Source organism: Lagenorhynchus albirostris, chromosome 11, assembly GCF_949774975.1.
Source record: "Lagenorhynchus albirostris chromosome 11, mLagAlb1.1, whole genome shotgun sequence".
NCBI classification, from domain to species: domain Eukaryota; kingdom Metazoa; phylum Chordata; class Mammalia; order Artiodactyla; family Delphinidae; genus Lagenorhynchus; species Lagenorhynchus albirostris.
In genome coordinates this window covers 36,281,385-36,307,342 of record NC_083105.1, presented here as the reverse complement: position 1 = coordinate 36,307,342, position 25,958 = coordinate 36,281,385, and the positions used below count along the sequence as shown (strand labels likewise).

The window sequence follows — 25,958 nt, the reverse complement described above, 5'->3', positions numbered from 1 at the left end:
AAGTTTTTGGTTACCTCTAATTGACTGTCTTCTTTAACTATGGTAAATTGCAATTAACCAGCTAGCTTTGAGATTGTGTAATAAATCTTATATTTCTTAGCTAATTTGTCATATTACTTCTGAAGATGAAAAATTTTCAAAAGAGGTACAGATTTTTATGAAAAGTGACATGAAGCAGTTAAGTCAGGAAGGAAAACCAGTATAATATCTTATCAGATTGGCTGGCCTGAGTTAAAAAGCTGTAAAATACAGATTTTCATTTTTAACAGCTATGGTAGGAGATAGCTGGGAAAAAGCCCCCTAAAAGGCTGATTGAGAGAAAAACAAGGTGAAGTGGAATCAGGTTTCCAGAGGGTAAAGAAATTCAGTGTTTCTTCTCAATTCGTCTCTTCTGAGTAGAAAAAAGAAATATAAAATAATGGGACTGACAAGAGTAAAATGAAAATGTCTCATTGGCTCAACCAAAGGATTTAAACAAGTAAATCTGCTAAATTGTTAAGGCCCCTTTTAAACATTTGATTCTTGAGGAAATGAATTACGGTTGTTTCTCAGTTGAGATAGAGTAAGTCACAGTAGTTCAAAAGCATGTGGTTTCCTTGCCTCTAAGAATGGAGTAACACATAAATCTTTTCTTTGGTTCCAGCTCTAATGGCTGCAAGTACAGTTGTGTAGGGAAGAAGAAAACAAAAAAATAAAACAGACCACAACAGACTCAGTGAAAATGGTCCTACGGTGTTTTACCAGTGAAGTAGGTGACGTACTGCTGTTTCTTTGGGATTAGCCGTAACAGAACTTTTAGAATCTTTATGGGTTTTTGAAAACCCTCAAACCTAAAATTAGTGTTGCCTTAGATTGAATATATTTACCAGTGGTTATATTTCAAAGGAACTGAAACTCACATATAATTAAAATAAGTGTAAAGTTACTTTATTCTGATTTCTGTATTAGTTTTGTATTTGATTCTTAAAATGCTCTAACATTTCTTTGCCTTTTTTTGTTTGTTTGTTTTTGCGGTACGCGGGCCTCTCACTGTTGTGGCCTCTCCTATTCTGGAGCACAGGCTCCGGACGCGCAGGCTCAGCGGCCATGGCTCACGGGCCCAGCCGCTCTGCGGCATGTGGGATCTTCCCGGACCGGGGCACGAACCCGTGTCCCCTGCATGGGCAGGCAGGCAGACTCTCAACCACTGCGCCACCAGGGAAGCCCTCTTTGCCCTTTTTTTTTTTTTTTTTATTAAACATATATGAAATATTTCATTCATTGAGAAATATATACACATACCTCATATTTGAACCACTTAAAGGATACTACTAAAACATGCATTTTGCAGATTAGGAGAAAGCTATTACCAGAACCTCCCCCATACCTCTTCTTATTTCACAGTTTTGTTTCTTTCATTTGTGTTCTCTTATTTTATGCTAGAACCCCCATTACAATCTCAAACAAGAGTGATGACAGCAGGATTTTTGTCTTATTCTTGTTTAAGAAAATGTTTTAAATATTTCACCATTAATTATGTATATTTTATAGGTTTTTCAGTAGACAGCTTTTATCAGTAGAGTTTTCCTCTTATTTCTAGTCTAAAATTTCTTTTTACGAATTAATGTTGATAATGATATTCTCCACTCAATCTGTTTATGTTAATGATTTATGTTAATAGATTTTCTAATGTTGAACCTACTTTGCATTCCTGGAATAAGCCCAAAAATTACTTATAATGTTTTATCAAATTTATATTCTTCTAAATTTGTTTTTCACCCGTGTCCCTGAGCGAGACTGGCACTTCCCTTCAGGGGGTTTGAGTTTGTTCGGCTTCTCCAATTTGACCTCCCTTTTGAAGCCGACTAAACCCTAAGCCCTTTTCCTCTTAGTTTCACAGATGTACGCAAGGTGAGTACCATCTTCAGAACTGTTTAACCTTCTGGATTCCTGCTTTCAAGCAGTCTCTAAGCTTAGGGATTGCCCTTACTTTCCCATCAATTAATACATTCATTAACAAATACTTTGTAATTTCTGTCTAGCATGTGTTCTGTACTAGGAGGCAATCTCTGAACATCGAGTTTCACTGTACTGTCGGAAAGAGAAACACCCAAGAAACATCCTTCAATCTAGCATCTATTAAGGAATGGGTTAGCTATGTTAGAAGTTAGAGTTTGAGAATAGAGTTGTTGTTTATGACATAGAAGATAGTTTTGAAATTTTAAATTCTCCTTCCACAAGAGGACCAAGTTGCCCAAGTAAGCTAAAAAGTGTATTAGAGCACTGTCTTAAGCAAAATCAAGTTACAGGTATTTGACCCTTATAAAACACAGAAGGGTAATGTATATTTGTTTTCTGCTGTAATATAAACTTGCAGATAATGTCACAGATACAGCAGATTTTCAAGAAGACAAACACACATGTTTTTTAGTTTTACCCTTATTACACGTGCACACCTATTACTGGTGATGGTGGAAGTAAAAGAAAATTCCAGTTAAGTCTCAAGGGATTATGGAAAAATCTGAGATGTTCCAAGTCATATAATTATTGAAAAAGACTTGGATGTGGAAGACTGTTTATATATAACTCTATGGGAGAAACAAAGTGTGAGCCCTATTTTTAATGCATATGGGTGTTAAATTAGAAATCTCTCCTCCGTTTAGTTTTAGTTTTTAGTTTAGTGTTAAATTTATTTCTAATTTAAAAATAGGAATATTACCATCCAGGGGGATCTAGTGGAAACATATATGTGCTTACTAAAATATAAGGACCAAACGCTAAAAGATATGATTTAAAAATGATAATATTATTTACCAAGCAAGACACTACAATCCAACTTGATTAAATAGTAGAGAGAAACAAGCACAAACAAACAAACAAAAAACCTTGCTCGAGGGCTGGACTCTGTCAGGGGCTTTGTTGTGTCTTGTATTTAGGAGTCTAAATCCCAATGATGTTAGCTGCTCTGAACATTTATTCAGTCACCTTAAACAGCATAATTCAGTTTCTCTATGTAAAACACCATGGGGTATTATATTAAAGCATTAACATCTTTTTTGGGAGTAGTGTAGGCATACATTTTAATTGGGAGAACTTTCTCTCTAGGAATTGGAAGTTTAGAAAGAAGGAACTGGATTAGATATGCAATACAATAGCTGAGAGTCAAATTTTGACAAGAACAGATAACTGAGGTGTCAACGAACTTTTTTTTCAACTCTTTCCCTGGATGGCAGAGGAAACTTGTAGTCTTGTAATGTTTGGGGCTCTGCATATTACAACTGGGAGTTTGTATAATAAAGAAGTGCGATAAACTTTCTTTCTTCTCTTCCTCTCTTTTCTTTCCTCGGGAAAAGAGAGTAAATTTCTCAGATTATGTATCACGAGACTACCAGGAAGGAGCAGGAGGTCTGAGATATGTTGAGATAATATCTGGTTTTACTTTATCAGTTGGCTTATTCTTTTTTTTTTTTTTTTTGGCAGTACTCGGGCCTCTCACTGTTGTGGCCTCTCCCGCTGCGGAGCACAGGCTCCGGACGCGCAGGCTCAGCGGCCATGGCTCACCGGGCCCAGCTGCTTCTTGGCATGTGGGATCTTCCCGGACCGGGGCACGAACCCGTGTCCCCTGCATCGGCAGGTGGACCCTCAACCACTGCGCCACCAGGGAAGCCCGGCTTATTCTTTTTGAGTTTTACAAATAAGCTTTGGGGGTTTGCAAAACTGGTATAGAATACCTCATTTCTCTACTTAGTTTTCATATTATCTGAATATTTCCCAAGGACAGCTTCAAGTCGTGTTCACTCTAGTGGTTAAAACTGAATGCTGTTGTCCATATTCATGTGAGTGTTGAAAGCAATTTTCAAGTAGAGATAAGTTTCTGGGTTTACATAAACAAAGCATGAGCATATTAATTAATGCTATTGTCCAAATCCATGTGTTGTGTGTTTTTCTTATCTCCAATCACTATTTGAAATTACTTTTGCTCTTGCAATTCTATTATTAGGAAGCAGTGGCACAAGATTTTAAAAATCTCTTTTGCTTTTACAGTATAAGACAATGATTTTGAGAAAGTTTTTTCAGGCAGGTGATACAGTCACTAAAGTTCTTTCTGTGCCATACCTTTGGGCTCTGTGGTGCGATTCTAGAACCAAGAGTCTTAAGTGGTACTTTGATCAGAGACCTGCCTTGCTTTGATCATGGCTGTTGGTTCCCAGCTCATGTCTAAATTGAGCCTGGAGTAGATATTTACTTTTGAGGTTTTTAAGTTAAAAGTTTAGACTTAAAGAAGTATATCCTAACCCCGATCCTGATGATTTCATAGGGAAATACAGCTTCTCTGTGGGTTTTAATCAACCTAAAATGTAAATCCTCTGAACGTCAACACCACTTAGGACTCATGGATGGAATATAGGGGTTTATGCCTCTAAAACCACATATCTAGTCATAATTTCTAGTTGGTAATATTTATTAAACACTAATATGTATCCAGTAGATGTGTTTGGGGTAAAAGAGCCTTTAATGGCCTCTGAAAATTCCCTGTTGGGATCCAGTCCAGTTAAGATTAGAGCTTCAGGAAAGTGGGCCAGCCCTTCTCTTTCTCATAGTGCTCAACTGATGTGAGAACGTCATTTTAGTGCATTCACCCTTCTGGTTCTTCCTATTTATTTTACCCCTCTATGTACTAGCTTCCTTCTGCTATTTGGAAGTAGACTTTCTGAGTTGTACGTTTAAGGCTGTTAAATGAGTAACATCATCCTTTGTTTCAATATCGTTTCTCAAGTGTTGCGAAAATGCCTCATACAAGTACTGGCTGCACAGCCTTTGAAGAACCCTTATCTATTTGTCCTGTAGCAGCAAAAAAGGCAAAGAAAATTAACCTCCCTCTTTTTTTCTGTTGTTCGTAGTTAGCTGAAAGTACAGAAGAAAATACATTAAAATAATAGTTGCCCAAGATTTGTGCATATAGAAAGGTAGTTGATATTTTTAGAAATTTATTTAATAGCTAATTTTTCTTCTCATTAGCATTCGTAAGTAAGTATTTTTCTACTCACATAAATATTTTATTCTTGATACTTGTTCTTACTGATCATTTTTCACTTTTTGAAATGCTGTTTTCTCTAGTTATTAACTCTACTTTTTCCATGTTCAGCACTAGGTGCTGAGTTAAGAGTGACTGTTAAAAATTAATATATTGGACTTCCCTGGTGGTGCAGTGGTTAAGAATTTGCCTGCCACACGGACCAGTACCAGTCCGTGGCCCGGGGGTTGGGGACCCCTGCTATAGTGGACTTTTTGTTTATAACAGCCCCTCCCAACTTTCCCTTCTCCTCAACAAAAAGTTTCCTCTCCTTTCTTTGCTGGACTCGCATGTGGTTTGCTATAGTTGTGTGTCTCGAATTGCAGTTGTTTTCTGCTCCCAAATAAACTTGCTTTTGCTTTGCTGGTATTAAAAAAAAAAGAATCTGCCTGCCAATGCAGGGGATACGGGTTCGATCCCTGGTCTGGGAAGATCCCACATGCCGAGGAGCAACTAAGCCCGTGTGCCACAACTACTGAGCCTGCACGCTGCAACTACTGAAGCCTGTGCACCTAGAGCCCGTGCTCCACAACGAGAGAAGCCACCGCAATGAGAAGCCCGTGCACCGCAATGAAGAGTAGCCCCCGCTCGCCATAACTAGAGAAAGCCCGCGAGCAGCAATGAAGACCCAGCACAGCCAAAAAATAAATTTAAAAAAATTAATATATTGAATATATTAATGTAATATAGCGTATAACATGATGTCCTGATGGATGTTTGAGATATACTGCATGTTTATCTTAGGAACTGATTTATTTTTAATAAAATGTAATCTTTGATTTTTATTATTTTTCTCTTCTTAAAACTGGCTTTGAGAGTATTTAATGTTGCTTTGAGATTTGTTTTTCTTGGCCTGGATTTGCTTGGCAATGAAATCCTCAGTAGCATGACCATAGATTCTAAATACAGAAGATATGCTGTTAAAGGGTGTATCTAACTTGTTATGCTTTTTATGGAGGATGATCTATTAATGACATATTATTCCTTTTCCATAGTAATGTACTTTGCAGAGTTCTATTTTCTTATTTAATTATCTCAGTGATGCTGGAGTTTAACTTGGGCAAGCATTGTTACACCTGTTTTACAGATGAGAAACTAAAGGAGGGGTAGAATGCTTAGGGAGAAAAGGCATGGTAAGTAGGACAGATTTTGCAGTAAGGTAGATCGGGGTCCTAATCCTAACCCAGACCATGAATAGCTGTTATTATCATCCTTAGAGTGTCAAGTGGCTGATCTGTATAGTGAGTATAGCAATACCACTGTGTGGGACAGAGTGTGTGTAGCACCCTAGCCCAGGGTTTGGCCCATATTACATGTTTACTTACTACTGTTAATAAGAAATAGGAGAGTCCAGTAATTTACTTCAGTGTACCCAGATCTAATTGTTAACAGAATTAGAACTAAAACCTTAGGTTTGGGATATTTTGGTTTATGTCTCCACATCAAATTTCCTTTCAGTGACACATAATAGGAAACTAACCTGGGGCCGTTCGATGGCAGGGACCCATCCAAATGATGACAGGATTCACTGTGAGATAAAGTAGATTATGAGATTGGAGTGTAAAGGAACAAAAGAGAGAACTAAAGAAAAAAAAAAACCACTTCTCTGTTTTCCCCCTGGAGTTGTTTAGAATTCCTGAACTCTTGCCCTTTCTAAAGGTTGTTCGTCTTTTAGAGCTGAACCAGACTCAAATGATACCAAATATGTCGGAGACAAACTCTAAGAGATTCTTTGGTTCTATTATGTTCCTTATATGAAATCAGAAGTAACTCAACTACTCTGTAGAATTTACAGTCAACCTATGGTAGTGATTGAACAGCCTCATAGGCTAAGAGATCAGCCAGATGTGAGGAATTTCTGATGAGTCTTTACTGAATTGGTATGTCTTTTGTATAAATAGGGTCACTGTATACCAGTTATATATTCACCAAGTGTTTTAGATTGACAGTGTAATAGGCCAAAAAAAGGGTCTGTTGGTAAGATTTGAGGAGAGCCTCAAAGCTCAGATGATTCTAAATTCTTCCTTGTCCAGTCATTATATTTGCAAATGCAATTGTATTTGCTGCCTTCATGTATAATGCTGTGGGTCAGTTAATCAGAAACTTCACAGAGAGCACATTGCTATCAGATAGGAACATAAAGAGATTTGTTTTCTTTTGATGGAGAGGCAGTGGGAAAAATTTTGAGCACAGTTGGGAAATGAAAGAGTGAAGGCTTCCACAGGTGAGACCCAGCTTCACAGACCATGCGTGGTACTGATAGCAGACACTGAACTGTGGACCTGGGGGTGGCTCATAGTTAGTCAGAATACAGTAGAGATTGCAGATGGTAAAACGCTAAGGAATAACCCTAGATGTGTTAAAACCAAAAAACCTGCACTGAACTGTACATGTGGATATTACAATATGCACATAGATAGCGTAGTGACTAACAATGCTGTGAAGACAATGTTAACATATCAGTGGAATACTAAATTTTATCTTTTCATTTTTAATACTTTTTTCCCTTATTAGGAATAAACTTATTTTCAGCTCCGTGCGAAGTAACCAAAGGTAGGGAAATGAGAAATAATTGCATATTATAAAATTGCTCTAATTAGAGTGTAAAAGTGTATAGTATATGTATTCCGGTATCATATGAATCATAATCTTTAAATTATGTGTACTTTTTCCACTTAACATTTTAGCCAGGCAGTTTTTTTTTTTACCCACTTTATGTTCGTTTCTATAATAATCCAAGGTATAATTACCAGGAAAAATAAATTCTTGTAGGCTTATAAGGGCTCATATTTCCCTGGAGTCACTATCATACAATTAGTAAAAAGCCCAGGCTACAAATGTTGACTCCCTTACAATGTTTGTTAATGGATAGAATGAGAAATCATTCTGGTTAACAAGAAAAAAAAAAAAACACATTCACATTAATTTTAAGTTTCATGCAGTTGAGTGGCTCTTTTTTCCCCTCCTTCTACTTTCTTTCTCTTCCCTTTTCACTGAGATTAGAAATTTTAACGTAATTATCCTTTATATTTTAAAATGACATTTATTTAACTTATATCTTTAGTAACACCATTTTTGGAACACACCTGAAGTCCAAGTGTTCCATAGTCATTAAAACAAGGGTTTTGGAACCAAGCAGACATAACTTTTAGCTCGGTTAGCTTTTAAGTGTCACTTTCTCTGAGGCACAGTTTCCTCATCCAGTACAGGTACACTAGGCACTCCTGTATTTATTTCCTTTTGCTGCTGGCCTGGCTTAGATAACTGGCAAATTTCAATGTTTAAACCTTTTTTGGGGGGTAGCATTCTGATTTCAAACAAGTAACTTAGAATTGGAGGAAGCAAAATTTAGGATTTATCACCTTATTTATTTTTTATTTTTATTTTTTTGCGATACGCGGGCCTCTCACCGCTGTGGCCTCTCCTGTTGCGGAGCACAGGCTCCGGGCGCGCAGGCTCAGCAGCCATGGCTCACGGGCCCAGCCGCTCCGTGGCATGTGGGATCCTCCCGGACCGGGGCACGAACCCGTGTCCCCTGCATCGGCAGGCGGACTCTCAACCACTGTGCCACCAGGGAAGCCCTATCACCTTATTTAAAACAGTATTAAATGTTTCAATTTTGCCAGATCTTTACATAGAACTTGGTGTTGATATAGGGACTAAAGACATATATTAAAGTTCTAAAGTAAAAATAAATTACAGCTGAAGGCAGAAGTCAAAAATGGAGTCCTTGCTGATTCTGGTGGCTGTGTTCACTGCACCAATGGAATGGAAATGCTGGTATGATAACCCTGAGGCATTGACTGCATGCCTGAATGTTAAGTAGCTGAAATTTGAATATTAAGAGATTCATTCATCTTTTTCTTTTAACATCTTTATTGGAGTATAATTGCTTTACAGTGGTGTGTTAGTTTCTGCTTTATAATAAAGTGAATCAGCTATACATATATCCAATATCTCCTCCCTCTTGCATCTCCCTCCCACCCTCATTCATCTTATTAGCTAATTTTTCAAAGAGTAATGCATGCCGTAATCATAAAATTATTTAAACTTTTTTTTATAATCAATGAATATAAATATCTCCAAACTTTTAGTGTAAAGTAAAAATATCCTTGAATGGCTTCCTTGGTGACACAGTGGTTGAATCCGCCTGCCAATGCAGGGGACACGGGTTTGATCCCTGGTCCGGGAAGATCCCACGTGCCACGGAGCAACTAAGCCCATGAGCCTACAACTACTGAGCCTGTGCTCTAGAGCCCGTGCTCTGCAATAAGAGAGGCCACCGCAGTGAGAAGCCTGCGCATGGCAACAAAGAGTAGCCTCCCCTCGCCACAACCAGAGACAAGCCCGCGTGCAGCAACAAAGACCCAATGCAGCCAAAAATAAAATAAGTAAAATTAAATTAATTAAAAAAATATATATCCTTGAAAAAATTGCTCAAATCTCCCTGCATTGATTTTGTGAAATATATCAAGTGCTATGAAATTGCAGTAGTTAATTTACAGTAAGTTTGAATTACTTTATGAACTTAGAACTGCTGTATTTGAATGAGGGCTTTGAAAAATATTTGGAGGGATTCATTGCTGTAGATCACTTAACATTTCCAGAAGGGGCTCACATTTGATTTTCTCTTTAGAAGAACTTTTGCAAGATGGGAATATTTAATTGTTTTTCTGCCTTTCAAAGAACATAAAATGAACTGTGGCAGATTGTGGACGAAGTACAAGAGAAGCTTTCCTTGTGAGTTAAGGTCAAGTTTCTTAGTAAGTGGATACCTTTTAGATGCAGTTAAATACCAGTGTGAAGGGCCCTTGAGATATGAGTTATTCTTGCTTCTTTGCTTCCTGACTTTGTTTAAAAGAAAAATTTCATTTTCTTTTTGAAAATAAAATAACTTTACAGATGAGATTTCCTAAAGCTTATCCAGTGATACCTAGAAGCATCTGTTTGCTTTTCCTTAATATAATCATCGTATATGCTTAGTCCTAAGAACTAAGTCAGGTACTTGTTAAACAATGCTTTTTAAATCTCTTGTCACACGTAAGGCATCTTCAGGGCACTTAGGAGTCCTTGATAAATGTACCTAAATCCCCAGTATCTTTGAGCAACAACCATTTATTTACATAGGTAGACTCTGTTCTCTTTCCATTGCATTAACTAGAAGATGTGACATTTAAAATTCCATTCCTGAAGAAATGTAAAACACTTAATATATTGTTTGGCATTAATTTTTCTGTGGCATGGAAAATACATTATGAAATATGGGTACTAGATAGCTTTAGTTTGTTGTTTCTGGAGTATTTTGTCCCTACCAGTTCTGAGGGGATGACTCATTTGGATAATTTATCTTGGTTCCGTATTATACTCTAGTCCCTCAATTAAATATGTGTAAATATTGAGTACTATAATATGTGATCTACTTTGTATTCTGACTCAGTATTGAGAGGGTGAGATTTCGATGCCTGGAAACAGATCTGGTTCTCTATTGTCATTAACTTTGCAATTTAAAAAATTAACTTCAGTTCATACATCAATGAAATGGGTATAGTAATGGACCTCAAAGGTTATTTTTGTGTTAAATAAATTCTGGACACTGTCAAGCATATAGTAAACTTTAAATAAATGAAAGCACTGTTATTTTTATTATCCCAATATACATATATTTTTATTCCTTCTCCACCTCCCCTTCTCCCTTCACCTTTTCCTTCTCTTTTTCTCTGCCTAGGCTTGTAGTGGTGCACATGAAGTCCATGAAATGGGACAGTAGTCCCCCAACAAGAGCAGCTTCTTATAGTATAAACTGTGTCAAAAATAGGAATAAAATGAGTACTCTGAATATTTTGAAATACTGTTTGTTGGGAAAAACTTTCAAAAATTACATTGAGATTTTAGGATAAACTGATTACATTTTTTTAAAACTTCAAATAAGTGCTTTTTTATCTAGAGTGCTTTAATGTGTGAATTGGATTCATCTGGGCACACTATTAAAATATAGACTTTGAAAAACTAGATACATTTTTTTAGGCTTCACTCACAATTTCTTGGAAGAATTTCAGGGATTTTATTCCAATCAAACTGTAGTTTTAAAGGTCACTGCAGTGAAATAAATGCATCAATAAAATATATGAGATTAAAAATTTTAAAAGTGTAAATGACATTAAATATTAATGAAAATACAAGATCTTTAAGTTATGTTGGTCCAAAGTATAATTACCAAGTGAAAATTTGAAGATAATCTCAAACATCTGTTTCGAATTGTCGTAGTACAAGAAAAAGTTTAGTGAATGTTAAAACCCTTTATTCCTGAAGTAGGATATAGAATAACCCCATCTCTATTTTAAAAGAATGTGAAGTGTGACCTTCATTTTCCTTTTGTCCATTCTTTCCTATCCTCCCCTCCCCTCCATTCTCCTTTTCGTCCCCTGCTACCCAGCTGCAGAAGTTAATTATATTCCTCAGTTTGCAGCCAGTTTTCAGGGTGATCCCTACAACTTTCCTCTCTTTTATTTACGTATTTATTCCCTTTTATCTCTATTCCTAACTTGAATTTCCCTTTGCATCATAGGTAACTGCTCTAATGTACTTGATTTGCATCCTTAGATTTATAATGTACCCTTGTAAAATATGTAGTGATATTTTGGGTGGGAATGAATTTTTAATATTTTTAAAAGAATGCATTAGATATTTTGAATCTTTGTAGGCTTTTCAAGGTCCATTCATGTTACAGTATTTACACGGAATGTGCTGGTCCTCACTGCTGTATAGTAATCCATGAAGTTTATGTCTCACATGATACTCCCATGATGGACAGGTCGATTATTTCCTACTATCAGCCAACACTAAGAGGCTTGCATTAAACATCCTCTTAATGTTCTCTTAGAATTTCTCTGGGAGTGGGATTGCTGGTCAGGGATTATTCATGACGTAGTCAGTAACATTTGCTGATTTGACAGAGTAAGTACTGTCAGATGGCAGAACGCAGTGGTTTCCCCAGGCTACAAGGCCCCCGACAGTGCACAGGGTCCATTCCACATGCCTACCAGTATTTGGCCTTATCCAGTTTTCTCATTTTTGCCAATCTCAAGTCTCATTGTTATAATTTGCATTTCTCTGGGTTACTAAGGAATTTGAGTATTAGTTAAAATTATTTAATGTATTCTAGAATTTATTTTGGTTTCCCCTTTTGTAGATTCCTGTTCATATCCTTTGCCCATTTTTTTCCCCCGCTGTTGGATTTCTTATTGCTTTGTTTGGAGTTCTTTTTATTTCTAAGTACAGTTCCTTTTTGTTTAGATGTTTGAAATATCTTCTCCTGGTGTATTAATGCATGTCCCTAGTGTCCTTCAATAAGTAGAAGTCCTTCATTTTGAGATACTCAAATTCATCAATTGTTTTACTTTTTGAGTTCTGTTTGGAGGTCTTTTTAAGAAGCCACTTTCCCTTCCACAGAGATAATCTATATATTCTTCTGTTAGCTTTACTTTTTCACATTTATCTTTTAAAACCATCTGGAGTTTACCTTTGTATATGGTGAATATGCTATAAAGACCCAGTTTCATTGTTCTCTTCTATTATGGTTATTAGAATACATTTTTTGAGTTTGTTAATAAATTATGCTAAAATATTGATTGGAATTATATAGAATTTATAGATTAATTTTGGGAGAATTGACATCTTTATAATGTTAAATTGTCCCATCCGTGAGCCTTGGCATATTTTTCCATATTTTTTGAGTTTTGGTTTAGATACTTTCAAGTCATCAGACCAGCTAGGTGTAAAAATGGATCTGATATAAAACAGTTGACTTGGTTGATATGATCAAATTTGTCAAGTAATAGGAAAAAAAAAACCCTAAAGCTACAGTGATTAATTCTGTAGGTTAATTATATAGATTTGAAATCATCATATTAGCCCTTTTAAGATGTACTTTTTATAGTTTATTTTAATGTATTTTCCTTTAAATTACAATATATCTGTAAAAACTAGATTTTAACTGGTTTATATGTCAACAATGTTTTTTTTTTCTACTTTTTGTTTTATCACTGAAACATGAACAACTTTTGTGAAAAGGTTACTATTTAGTTGACTACTAATAGGATTTTTAATTTCAGGTTATATTCTGTAGGGTAGCTTTATATTTTTAGAAGTAATCTTTAGGTTAGCATTGGGTTCTGGTAGCATTGAAGCAAAAATCAATAGTATTTAAATTTAAAAGTATGGAATAGGAACAATAAAAAAAAAAGTAGGCAAAAATTTTAGGCTTAGTCTTGTCAGCTCTTACTTAAAAACCTAAACTCTCTTTTGGTAAACATAGTACTAAAGAGCAATTAGGAAGAAGGGGTTTTGAAGAAGAATTGTTTTCATATTTGAATGTGATGAAATCCTCTATGTCGGTGCCTTGCAGGCAGAGACCAGAAGGAACACACTGGTAGTAAGGAAGTTGGCTTAACTACTCCTTGCACTGAAGGAATCTCATTTTATGCCCTGTCATTGGATTTGGATTTTGGTTGGGTGATTTGGGAAAGGGTCTCAGGAAACAGGGGAGTCCTCTAGATCGGGTGCTGGGACAATTCTATCTATGCCTGGTTAAAGAAGTATTTGTTTAGCAAGAGAGGGGGTTGTTTGGTATTTTGTGGGTTGTACAGTGCCCTTTTTCTTTTTTTGTGTTTAGTAAAGTTATGAAGTGATCTTGTTTGGTATCATTTACCATGGTCTCAAAGTAACCTTGTCTCCAGCTGTTTTCCTGTTGTATGTGTACAACGGAAGAACAGAATGGCCTGTTGGTGAGTGTCAGATGAGTTCAGGACATCAAAGTCTACCCTTTCTTTCCTCTCTCCCCTACTCCCTCTTTCATCCATAAGCAATTAAAATTGTTTAAAAAATACGTACTTAATTTGGGAATTTTCTTCTTTTTGTAGTTACCTAGGGCAATGACTTAATCATAAATACGTGAGTGATTTCTGTTTGGACAAAAGAAACTTAGTAACATGCTGTGGCTTTGCCACCGATAACTTTACTGATGATTTTTAATTTATAAGTTGTAGTCTTACTTTGAAATAACCATCTCCTCTGCTGCCTTTCCCTGCGGAAGGCATCTTAGATTCTTTGCTCTTACTTTTCCCCCTACCTGGAATCGCTGGTCTTTGCAAGACTGCTTCCTTATCCTCAGTTTTTAGAGATAACACCCATTTCCCTATTTCTAAGATATCCCTGTTTAAATTAGCCTCATTCCCTCCATCTTACTTTGTTTTATATTGTTTGTAGCACTTATCACCTGAAGTTAATTCATTTCTTCTATTGTGTGGTCCTCCCATCCCCACTTCAAACATAAGCTGCGAGTGGGTGAGAACTTGTATGTATGTACAGTTGTACCAGCCCCCGATAATGTTTCTGGCACAAAATAGGTGCTTAATAAACAAATACATTTATGAATTAATAAGTGAACCACTAACCAAATGAGTAAATGTATATTCTAGACATAATTATGTATTTGTTGACTATTAACTATTAATTGGGCTATAAGTACTTGAAAAAATGTCACTCAGTTTCTCTGGAAATATGCCTTAATATTCAAACTAATTTCTTGCTATAATTTTTTTTCATCATCTGTGTTCATAGACTATGGGTAAGATGGGATAGCATTATAATGATGTTTTCCTGGTGCTTAAATTACTAGTTGGATGCATTGGCTATTAGAAGTTTCCATTGAGCCATACTTTGTTATGTTGGTGGTGGGATGGGGGGGTTGGATATAAAATACATATGGTGTTTTGCCTATTAAATTTAAAGATAATCATAATTTATTTTACTATATGTTTTTCATACTTTTTATTTTTTTAACTTTTATCTTTCAAAAAGATAAGGATTCAATTTTCTATGGACTCATAGTGCCAAGGCCTATTCGTAGCATGTGAATGTTGGTTTGCAGTGAAAGATGAAACTTAGTGTGAAAATATTTATTGAGTATTTGCCACGTGGCAGGCACCATCTTAAACACCCTACGTATACAAGCTCATTTAATCCTTGTCAACAAACCCAGGAGATATTATTCTCCCCCATATTACAGATGAGTAAACAAAGGCACAGAGTGTTAAATTACAGGGCACATAAGCAAATTTGGGATCGAAAGAGGCTACACATTTTTATGCATTAAAAAGTGATGTCTCAAAACCCCTTTCATTCTTCATATACAGCTATTAATTACCCAAATAAATAGATCTTGGCACACATGAGCCTTCTCATCCTCATCTTCTAGTTGGGAGGGACTCTGATTTCAGGACCCGACACCCCATCTCCTTATGGGAAAGAAAGAAGACAAGAGAAGCACCCAAGTTTGAGGGATAGGTCTGTTTGAGAGCCATGCTGTGTGGGCAGCTGTTAATGGAGTGTCTTCTAATATTGAGAAATCATGATTATTTGGAGTGAAATGTAAAGGGTGTACAGAAAATGTCAATTTTTAAGTGTGACTGTGTGTGAAAACACTGTTACTGATTTTACCATGTATGAATTTATTAACAGGAAGGGTATAAAAGAACATTATATGTGAATAAACCATATATACTTCACTGTTTTAAGAAGCATAGTGTTTACTGATACATTCTGATGACTATTAAGCCTTTTTATAGCTTTGCTATACTTGTTATCTTCTTTTTATTCCCAGTTCTTCTATGTCATTTATCAGTATTTTTGTATTTGAATGAAGTCTTTATTTTAAGATGATTTCTTACAGTTTCTGGTTTAGTAAGTGTACAATAATTTCAGTCCACGAAGACCCCTACCAAGATTTGAAAGAGCTTCAAGTCTTTGTAGGTGATCTTAAGATAACATAGTTCTTGGCCTTATGATGAACTGTATGTGTATATCAGCTTTGAGACATAGTTTTGTTTTAGGCTTTCATTGTATTTAATCCCCTAGTTTGATGAAATGTTGGAGTACAAAGGAAATAAATTTGCTTTCTTAAAAATGTTTTATGAGAGTTTTTTCTCTCATTGTGGTACTTCCTGACGGCCTGATATTATGTCATATATAATTGGAATGACACTCAGCCTGAATACTTCTTTCTCTTTTTGGCAGCATGGGGTAACCTTGGAAATGTTCTCAAGAGTCAGAGCAAAATTTCTGAAGCTGAAAGCGCCTATAGAAATGCTTTGTATTACCGAAGCAACATGGCTGACATGCTTTATAATTTGTGAGTATGCGTTGCTTTCTCTGGTTTGGTTCATCTTTGAAACATGTGGCGAGAGGGGCTATTGATTTAACTGCTGGAAATGGAGATGATGGTAGCTGATATTCTGAAATAGTCTTTTCATGAATCATGCCTCTGAGATCAGTAAATGGATGGTATATGTGATCTCTCTTTTGGGCCACATCATTGATATTCATGTGTATTGATATAATATGGCTAGGTTTTTTTTTTTTTGAAGTACTATGCCATATAACATAAAAATTGGTTTAAATGCTTTTAGCTTTTTGTTTTAAAAAGTTCACATCATTAGTACTTGGTTGTGCTCATAAAATAAGGCTGCTATGTATGATACTCTATGTAATTGATATCTTGATTTTTAATAATAGATTTTATCCTCTGTTAAAGAATTGCTGGTGTCAAAGTATATATAGAACATGTACTAAACCTGGGGAGTTATCAAATAAGATAATGTTTTTCTTTTATTTTTCCACCCCCTCCTTCAACGGTAGTGACAATTAGGTTGGGATAATTTAGAATGCCTGTGTATGTTGGGTTAGAAAAATCCCTGGGGAAAAATCTGTTCTGTTATTTGAATGGAAAGCCCCAGGGGGTGCAGTTAGATGTGAGTGGACAAATGCAAATTAAACTGAAATCCTTTTTCTGTCTCTTGTATTTATGACACTCTTTTATTTATTAGTAATAGAAACTTAGTCTAAACTTGCTTGAACACAAAAGAGAATTTATTAGCCTCCATAACTGAAAATCCCTGGGGTTGACTAGATGAAAGCACAATTAGATCCAGGTGTTTTATTATGTTTTGGGTATTTGTCTCCATTTTGTGTCTTTGGTTTCTTTTGGGTTCACGCCTTTCTCTGTGGGACTCTAAGTTAATGAAATGACTCATGCACCTTTATGCATATAGACTCAGTCTCTGAAGGACTTGTCTTGGTGTCTCTATTAATCCTGGAAAAAGATCTCTGACTGACCTTTCTGGGATCATGGATCGATTCTTAAATGAAACTTTGGGCCGTGTGTCTGGGGCTGTAAGAGCCCTCCATTGACAGTGCCTCTGGGGTTGGAATAGAAAGGAGGAGGACCAGTTCCCTGTAGGAAGGGACCAGGCATATAAGATGTCTACTGCTTGTGTCTAATGACTGCTATGTAATATTGACAATATTAAACTAATTTGTCAGCTTCATTTTTTTTTTTTTTTTTTTTTGCGGTACGCGGGCCTCTCACTGTTGTGGCCTCTCCCGTTGCGGAGCGCAGGCTCAGGCGGCCATGGCTCACGGGCCCAGCCGCTCCGCGGCACGTGGGATCTTCCCGGACCGGGGCACGAACCCGTGTGTCCTGCATCGGCAGGCGGACTCTCAGCCCTGCGCCACCAGGGAAGCCCCTGTCAGCTTCATTTTTTTTTTTTTTTTTTTTTTTTTTTTTTTTTTGCGGTACGCGGGCCTCTCACTGCTGTGGCCTCTCCCGTTGCGGAGCACAGGCTCCGGACGCGCAGGCTCAGCGGCCATGGCTCACGGGCCCAGCCGCTCCGCGGCATGTGGGATCTTCCCAGACCGGGGCACGAACCCGTGTCCCCTGCATCGGCAGACGGACTCTCAACCACTGCGCCACCAGGGAAGCCCGTCAGCTTCATTTTTAATGTGCCGTTGTGTTCTGGTTATCTCTAATCTTTTGTACTGGCTAAATCTAAAAGTACAGATGTAAAAAAAATTTTTTTAAAAAACCACCAAAATATCTAGATTTTTAAGGGAAGGCAGACAAGATGAGCTCAGTTTAACTTCCTGTTTGTACATTTACCTTTTCTTTAACTTCCTAGACTTTAACCCTGGGGTCTCAGTCTCCTGGCCTATAGTCTGAATTAGGTCAGCATGTGTTTTGTGTTGACCTGCACAGTGTTCAGTTTTCTCTTTTTTACCTGGGATGCCTTCAGGTGGAGCACTCCCTCTCCAGTTTACACACCCCTGATAATGGGATGTGTTTCATACTTCATCATTTTCCCCGGTCTGCTGTGTTTCATACTTCATCATTTTCCCCGAAGTAATTTGAGATTGCATCTTTTTCTTTATTTGAATGGATATATCTAGATACAACTACAAAGGCTTTCCCCCCATGTCTTCTTCATCTAAATAATGTGATGTTCCTATATTATTGATTAGTATTGATTATTGAATAGTATTTTTATTTCATGAAAAAGAACCTTATCAGTTTGACAAATTTACACAAACATTCTTTTTCTTTTCTTTTTTTTTTTTTTTTTTTGCCTCTGAAAGTAATGTTGTCAAAGGGAACTCTTGCCTTGCAATATGGGATGCCAGTTTGCTTCTGGTGCCCATTCTTCATACATTGTCAGGGGAGAAAGTAGCTGAACAACCAGCATCTCTTCTTTGAACTTGTTTTTCTCTCTCTCATCTATAGCCACTGGTTGAAAAGTTACCTACCTTCTGGTGTTACTTGTTGGGCAAGGGTTGAAAGAAAAAGGAAATGTGTCCAACCAGGCTTATTCTTTGCTGAGAAGAGAAATTTATTCAATTAGATGAATATACTTTACATGTAATTTAAAAGCTGCATCTTATAACTTACTCTGTGGATGCATATGTAAACTGTGAAAGCATATAGATACATCTCCCTAAACCCTAATGAAAAATTCTTGCTGAAGAAGCGGTTATTAACAAGATTTGGTTTCTTCCCCCCTATTAGTAGGAAAAGGGATATGGCATAATGCCATTTATAGTTTCAAAATCATTTTACTACTGTGACAGGTTTTTTTAACTAAACTGTTGGCTCAAGTAGAGAGGCCTAAATTCCACAAGAAATGTCGGCAATAATTTTGAAGGATTACATAACCCATGTGGTTGACAGAATTCTGATACATAAATAATTATGTTTCAAAATAGGTGAGTTATTCAATGATCTTTTTTTTTTTTGCGATACGCGGGCCTCTCACTGCTGTGGCCTCTCCCGCTGCGGAGCACAGGCTCCGGATGCGCAGGCTCAGCGGCCGTGGCTGACGGGCCCAGCCGCTCCGCGGCATGCGGGATCTTCCCAGACTGGGGCACGAACCCGCGTCCCCTGCATCGGCAGGCGGACTCTCAACCACTGCGCCACCAGGGAAGCCACAATTCTACTCTTAATAGCAATAGATGTAGTACATTTATTGCATAACCTTATATTTAACCTTTTATTCATATTATCAAATTTATTAAAATTCAGTAGTTCCCACAAGTAATTTTAAGACCAGGTTTGACAGATCTGCCTTATGATGTTGGTTTCTCTTTTCAGGTATAATAAATTCTCAGGGACAAAGCAGATGGACCACCACTCAGTGATTTACACTGTCAGATCTTATAAATACGTAGTCGACTTTCAACCTTTTAACTGCACCACCCACTGCCATTTGAAATACAATTGATTTCTCATCTGAAAAATGCTCTGTTCTTTCACTGTTATAGATTTGTCCCAGTCAGTCTGTTCCAATTGCTACCTAAACAGGGAATTCAATAGAGCATTGAATATTTCATTAGGCATTAGATTTCAGAATGCAGATGATAAATGTAATGTGGTTTAATCAGTTCTTGATTATCTTACATAACAGATGGGATTATTTCTGTGGATAATAGAGATTTTGCCATCATAAGTTGTCATTTTTGTTCTGTAAGCATCTAAGTAATCATCTAATCTGAGAAGCTAGGAAAGGAGCAATACAATAAACTAATAAATGTAAGGGAAGTAAAAAGAAAATGTTAATGAAGTAGAATATGGAGAAATAATGGGAAGTAATGAATAAATGTAAGAGCTTTTTCTTTAAAAGATCAACAATATATGGCAAAAGTAATGGACAAAGTAGAAAATCTCAAATATACAATACAGTACTGAGAATGAGAAAGGACCTGCATCCAGACTTGTGGAAGCTTAAAATAACAAAATGTTAGTTATGTATATGAAAGTCTTAGTAGTATGAATACTTTTCTGGGAAAATATAAATGATTAACATTAGCCCAAGAAGAAGTTGGCATTCAGAATCAAAAACTTTGGAAAAATTTGAAAACCATATTAAAGAATTTTCTCTCCAAGGAACCAAGTTAAGGCATTTCACAAGTAAGTTCTATCAAGTCATTAATCAAACGGTATTTCTTGCATTAGTTACACTTCTCACTTATTTTTGTGAAGCTAGATAAAACTGACAGCAAAAGGTCTGATGATTTTTAAAACCAAAACACAAAAGAATAACGACAACAACAAAACTCAAAAAACAAAACAAAAAGCAAACAAGCAAGAATAAATAACAGAACCGAAACAGGCCAATAGACTTATGAATATAAATGTAGACATATCTTAAAATTAATATAGTGGATGCAGCAGCATATTAAAGATTAAAACACTACTATCAGATGAGATTTATTCTAAGTTTTATAGTGGAGTATTCAATACCACAATTCAATTGCTATACTCTTTCAATTTAAAAAGTCAGAGAGGAAAAAAATTATCTTTTCTAGAAGTGCCAGGAAGGCTTTCGATCAACATCTGCCTCAGAGAACAAGACATAAATAAACTAGGAATAAATAAATACTTCTACAACGTAAAGATTATCTGTCTAAAGTTATAGAAATAACCATATTTGATATTGAAGTACAATGGTCATTGCCATTCATATTCAGCTTCATGAAGTAGTGGCAGTTTCTTATTGGTCATTATATCTCTCCGTATCTACAGGAGTTCTGACTATATTTGTTGCTTTTATAAATGAATTATGAAATTCATATCAGAGCAGAGGAGATTCCATCTGTCACTATAAGTGGTAAGATTAGTAATGGGTATTAGCCACATTCTTTGAATTGTGTAAGTATATGTTGATCATTGTCATTAAACAATTCTGGGTTATGACAGCCTTCTTGAATTAGGTGTCTAGAGTTGTTATCTTGAAGTTTCAGAAACAAAGACATTTATGTTAGCGTTAGTTTGTGTATTAGTTTCCGTAACAAAGTACTGCAAATTAGGTGGTTTAAAATAATAGAAATTTATTACGGCACAGTTCCGGAGGCTAGCAGTTCACAATGAAGGTGTCCACAGGGCAAGCTCCCTCTGAAAGCTTTAGGGGAATCCTTCCTTGCCTCTTTCCTGTGGTTTGCTGCCATTCTTTGGAGTTCCTTGGCTTGCAGCTGCATGACCCCAGTCTCTGCCTTTGTCATCACATGACGATCTCCCTGTGTAACTTTGCCTTCACATCCTCTTATCTGGATACCAGTCATATTAGATTAGGGGCCCACCCTTGTTATCACATTACATCTGCAGTGATCCTTTTTCCAAGAAAGGACATATTCTAAGGTATGGGGGTTACAACTTCAACATACCTTTTTTGGGAGAGACATAATTCGACCAATAGCTGCCTATTGGGAGCTTCATTTTAAGAGGCAGAGTGACACATAGTGGTACCATTCTATCTATCCCCAGTACCAAGCACAATGTCAAACACGAGTTTTTAACGGGGGGTGAGGATTGAGGAAGCTAAACATTTGCATAGAATTTCAACAAGTTTATATATCTCATGATGCCGAGAACTCTGTCTTCAAAGGAAGTAATATAGGAGGATAGAGCAGTGAGGGAATGTGGGGTGCAGAGTTGTCACCATAGATCTAGTTCTAATGAGAGATTTTTTTGTTTGTTCAGGACCAGCTTTTGAGGCCCCTTGAGAGGTTAGAAGGATCAGAGATTACAGGATGGAAGTGGTGGGACTATCTGATAATGGGGCGGAGCCATTCCTTGAATCCCCGTTGAAAACAAGGCATGAGAAGCCTGTGGAAGTGAGGTCTGTAGAAGTGAGGGGGAAAGTAACCCTTGGCCAAAAGGCTAGAGTTCAGGGCAGGGTTTCCTGCCAAGTTCCGTGGATGTGTGTATGTATGTGTATAAAGGATGGAGGGAGGTGTTCAAAGGATACCAGGTAAGCAGACTGGTCTCCCAAAATAGACAATTCAGGAGAGGCTATCAAACAGGAGGGCCAGGAGGTGCTTGCCATGTCTGATATCAAGTGAATGGGACTGAGAGATTTTGGTGAAATTCCATTGGCTTGGGGTCACCAGAGATCTGGATACACAACTCATCTGGCCCTTTAGTGATTCCCGGAAGGAGGTGAGACAGCTTGCAGGTACCTACCTACCTGTTCACATGGCAAGAGCAAAGTCTAACACTTACTGCATACTTTCATTTTGTTTTAATTGATCATTTTTACCACTTAATAGAATCTTGTTGAAAACATTGAAGCAGTACTGAAGAATAAGCAATAAAGCATAAAAATTATTATTGCATTCCTTACACATCTTTTTCCCTCCTCTAGTATATTTTCACTTTTTTCATAAGCATTTCTATATGTAGTTACAACATGTAGTTATACAAGCATCCTTTTAACTTTTTCCCCTGTGTATGGACTCACCAGTGATTTTTTTACTTCTGGATGTATATACAAATGTGTCATAATTTTCATGACCGTCTCTGCTTTCATTAACATTACATTGTTTCAATTGGGGCTGTTACACAGACAGCATTAATAAACGTCCAATGGAATGGTTTCAAAACTATGTTGCTTCAAAACCGTGTTTCCGTAATTACCAGTGGAGTTTATTTTGTTTATTAGCTCTTTGTAATTTTCCTGGGAATTAATTGTTCAGGTTTCTTGCCTGGTTCTTTATTGAGAAGTTTTTCTTGTTGATTTGTGGGGTTTAAGGTGAAAATGGGTCCCTCCGCCGCACTTACATGTATAACACAAACATCTTTTCTGCAGGTATTTTCTCCTAGTTTTTGCTTGTATTTTTACTTGTCTTATGATAATCGTTATTGTATATAACTTGAATCTCTCTCTATATATATATAAAAAAAAATCCACAGACCCTTTCCTTTAAAACCTCTGTAATTTTGTGTCTCTATGAAAACCCTTTATAGGCTAATATTTTCTAAAGTTATTGTCCATTTTTTGAATAGTTTTAGAATTATTTTTGGTTTTTTTCTTTAGGTACTTAGTCCACCCTGGATATATTATTTTTTGTATTAAGGTATTTTTTTTTCCAAAATGAGAACTAATGTCCCCATAATAATTTATTGAATGCTTCACACCTAGGCCAAGTTTGTATATAACCCTGGAGTCATTGTCATGGGCTTTATTTTGGTCTTTCGGTAACCCACACCGAGAACAATTTGTTTTATTTACTGTAACTTCTAGTATATTTTATATTTTAAGGCAAGTTTCCCATTCTTCTTATTTATTTTCAAGCAATTCTTGATTATTCCTCTGTGTTTTGTCTTTAATATGAACATGATCATAGCCTTGTTAAATTGCATTATAAGTCTGGAGTTTTAGTTGGTTTTCCAGTGACTATATGTTCAAGTGAGGTAAACTGACGTGGTTATACTCTCCAAGTTTCCCTTCTAGATATGTGTATTTTTACATTTATTTCAATTTTTAAATTTCCCATATTGAAAATACTGTATTTTGGTTCAAAAAGGCCTCACATATTTGAGGTTGATTTATGCTTTTCTTTTTTTAACATCTTTATTGGAGTATAATTGCTTTACAGTGTTCTGTTAGTTTCTGCTGTATAACAAAGTGAATCAGGTATATGCATATGTATATCCCCATATCCCCTCCCTCTTGCGTCTCCCTCCCACCCTCCTTATCCCACTCCTCTAGGTGGTCTCAAAGCACTGAGCTGATCTCCCTGTGCTATGCAGCTGCTTCCCACTAGCCATCTATTTTACATTTGGTAGTATATATAAGTCCATGCCACTCTCTCACTTTGTCCCAGCTTACCCTTCCCCCACCCCATGTCCTTAAGTCCATTCTTAACGTCTGTCTCTTTATTCCTGTCCTGCCCTTAGGTTCAGCAGAACCACTTAAAATTTTTTTTTTCAGATTCCATATATATGTGTTAGCATACAGTATTTGTTTTTCTCTTTCTGACTTACTTCACTCTGTATGACGGACTCTAGGTCCATCCACCTCACTACAAATAACTCAATTTCGTTTCTTTTTATGGCTGAGTAATATTCCATTGTATATATGTGCCACATCTTCTTTATCCATTCATCTATCGATGGACACTTAGGTTGCTTCCAAGTCCTGGCTATTGTAAATAGTGCTGCAGTAAACATTGTGGTACATGACTCTTTTTAAACTATGGTTTTCTGAGGGTATATGGCCAGTAGTGGGATTGCTGGGTCGTATGTTACTTCTACGTTTAGTTTTTTAAGAAACCTCCATACTGTTCTCCGTAGTGGCTGTATCAATTTACATTCGCACCAACAGTGCAAGGGGGTTCCCTTTTCTCTACACCCTCTCCAGCATTTACTGTTTGTAGATTTTTTTGATGATGCCATTTCTGAATGGTGTGAAGTAATAACTCATTGTAGTTTTGATTCCATTTCTCTAATGATTAGTGATGTTAAGCATCTTTTCATGTATTTGTTGGCAATCTGTGTATCTTCTTTGGAGAAATGTCTATTTAGGTCTTCTGCCCAGTTTTGTATTAGGGTTGTTTGTTTTTATGATATTGAGCTGCATGAGCTGCTTGTATATTTTGGAGATTAATCCTTTGTCAGTTGCTTTATTTGCAAATATTTTCTCCCATTGTCTCTTCATCTTTTTTATGGTTTCCTTTGCTGTGCAAAAGCTTTTAAGTTTCATTAGGTCCCATTTGTTTATTTTTATTTCCATTTCTGTAGAGGTGGGTCAAAAAAGATTTTGCTGTGATTTATGTCATAGAGTGTTCTGCCTATGTTTTCCTCTGAGAGTTTTACAGTGTCTGGCCTTATATTTAGGTCTTTAATCCATTTTGAGTTTATTTTTATATATGGTGTTAGGGAGTGTTCTAATTTCATTCTTCTACATGTAGCTGTCCAGTTTTCTCAGCACCATTTATTAAAGAGGCTATCTTTTCTCCACTGTATTCTCTTGCCTCCTTTATCAAAGATAAGTTGACCATTTGTGTGTGGGTTTATCTCTGGGCTTTCTATCCTGTTCCATTGATCTATATTTCTGTTTTTGTGCCAGTACCATACTGTCTTGATTACTGTAGCTTTGTAGTATAGTCTGAAGCCAGGAAGCCTGATTCCTCCAGCTCCGTTTTTCGTTCTCAAGATTGCTTTGGCTATTCGGGGTCTTTTGTGTTTCCATACAAATTGTGAAATTTTTTGTTCTAGTTCTGTGAAAAATGCCAGTGGTAGTTTGATAGGGATTGCATTGAATCTGTAGATTGCTTTGGGTAGTAGAGTCATTTTCACAATGTTGATTCTTCCAATCCAAGAACATGGTATATCTCTCCATCTGTTCATATCATCTTTAATTTCTTTCATCAGTGTCTTATAATTTTCTGCATACAGGTCTTTTGTCTCCTTAGGTAGGTTTATTCCTAGATATTTTATTCTTTTTGTTGCAATGGTAAATGGGAGTGTTTTCTTGATTTCACTTTCAGATTTTTCATCCTTAGTGTATAGGAATGCCAGAGATTTCTGTGCATTAATTTTGTATCCTGCTACTTTACCAAATTCATTGATTAGCTCTAGTAGTTTTCGGGTAGCATCGTTAGGATTCTCTATGTATAGTATCATGTCATCTGCAAAGAGTGACAGCTTTACTTCTTCTTTTCCGATTTGGATTCCTTTTATTTCCTTTTCTTCTCTGATTGCTGTGGCTAAAACTTCCAAAACTATGTTGAATAAGAGTGG

General features: G+C 36.6%; 1 protein-coding gene across 2 annotated transcripts in view; it reads left to right on the top strand.

The window, feature by feature from the left end:
- TMTC2 (transmembrane O-mannosyltransferase targeting cadherins 2) overlaps positions 1-25,958 on the top strand; it is an 850,034-nt gene that overhangs the window by 210,431 nt on the left and 613,645 nt on the right. For both annotated transcript variants that reach the window (XM_060164648.1, XM_060164647.1), the window contains exon 4: positions 16,127-16,241. In XM_060164648.1, coding sequence (XP_060020631.1) covers positions 16,127-16,241 — 115 coding nt within the window. The remainder of the gene's footprint in view (positions 1-16,126; positions 16,242-25,958) is intronic.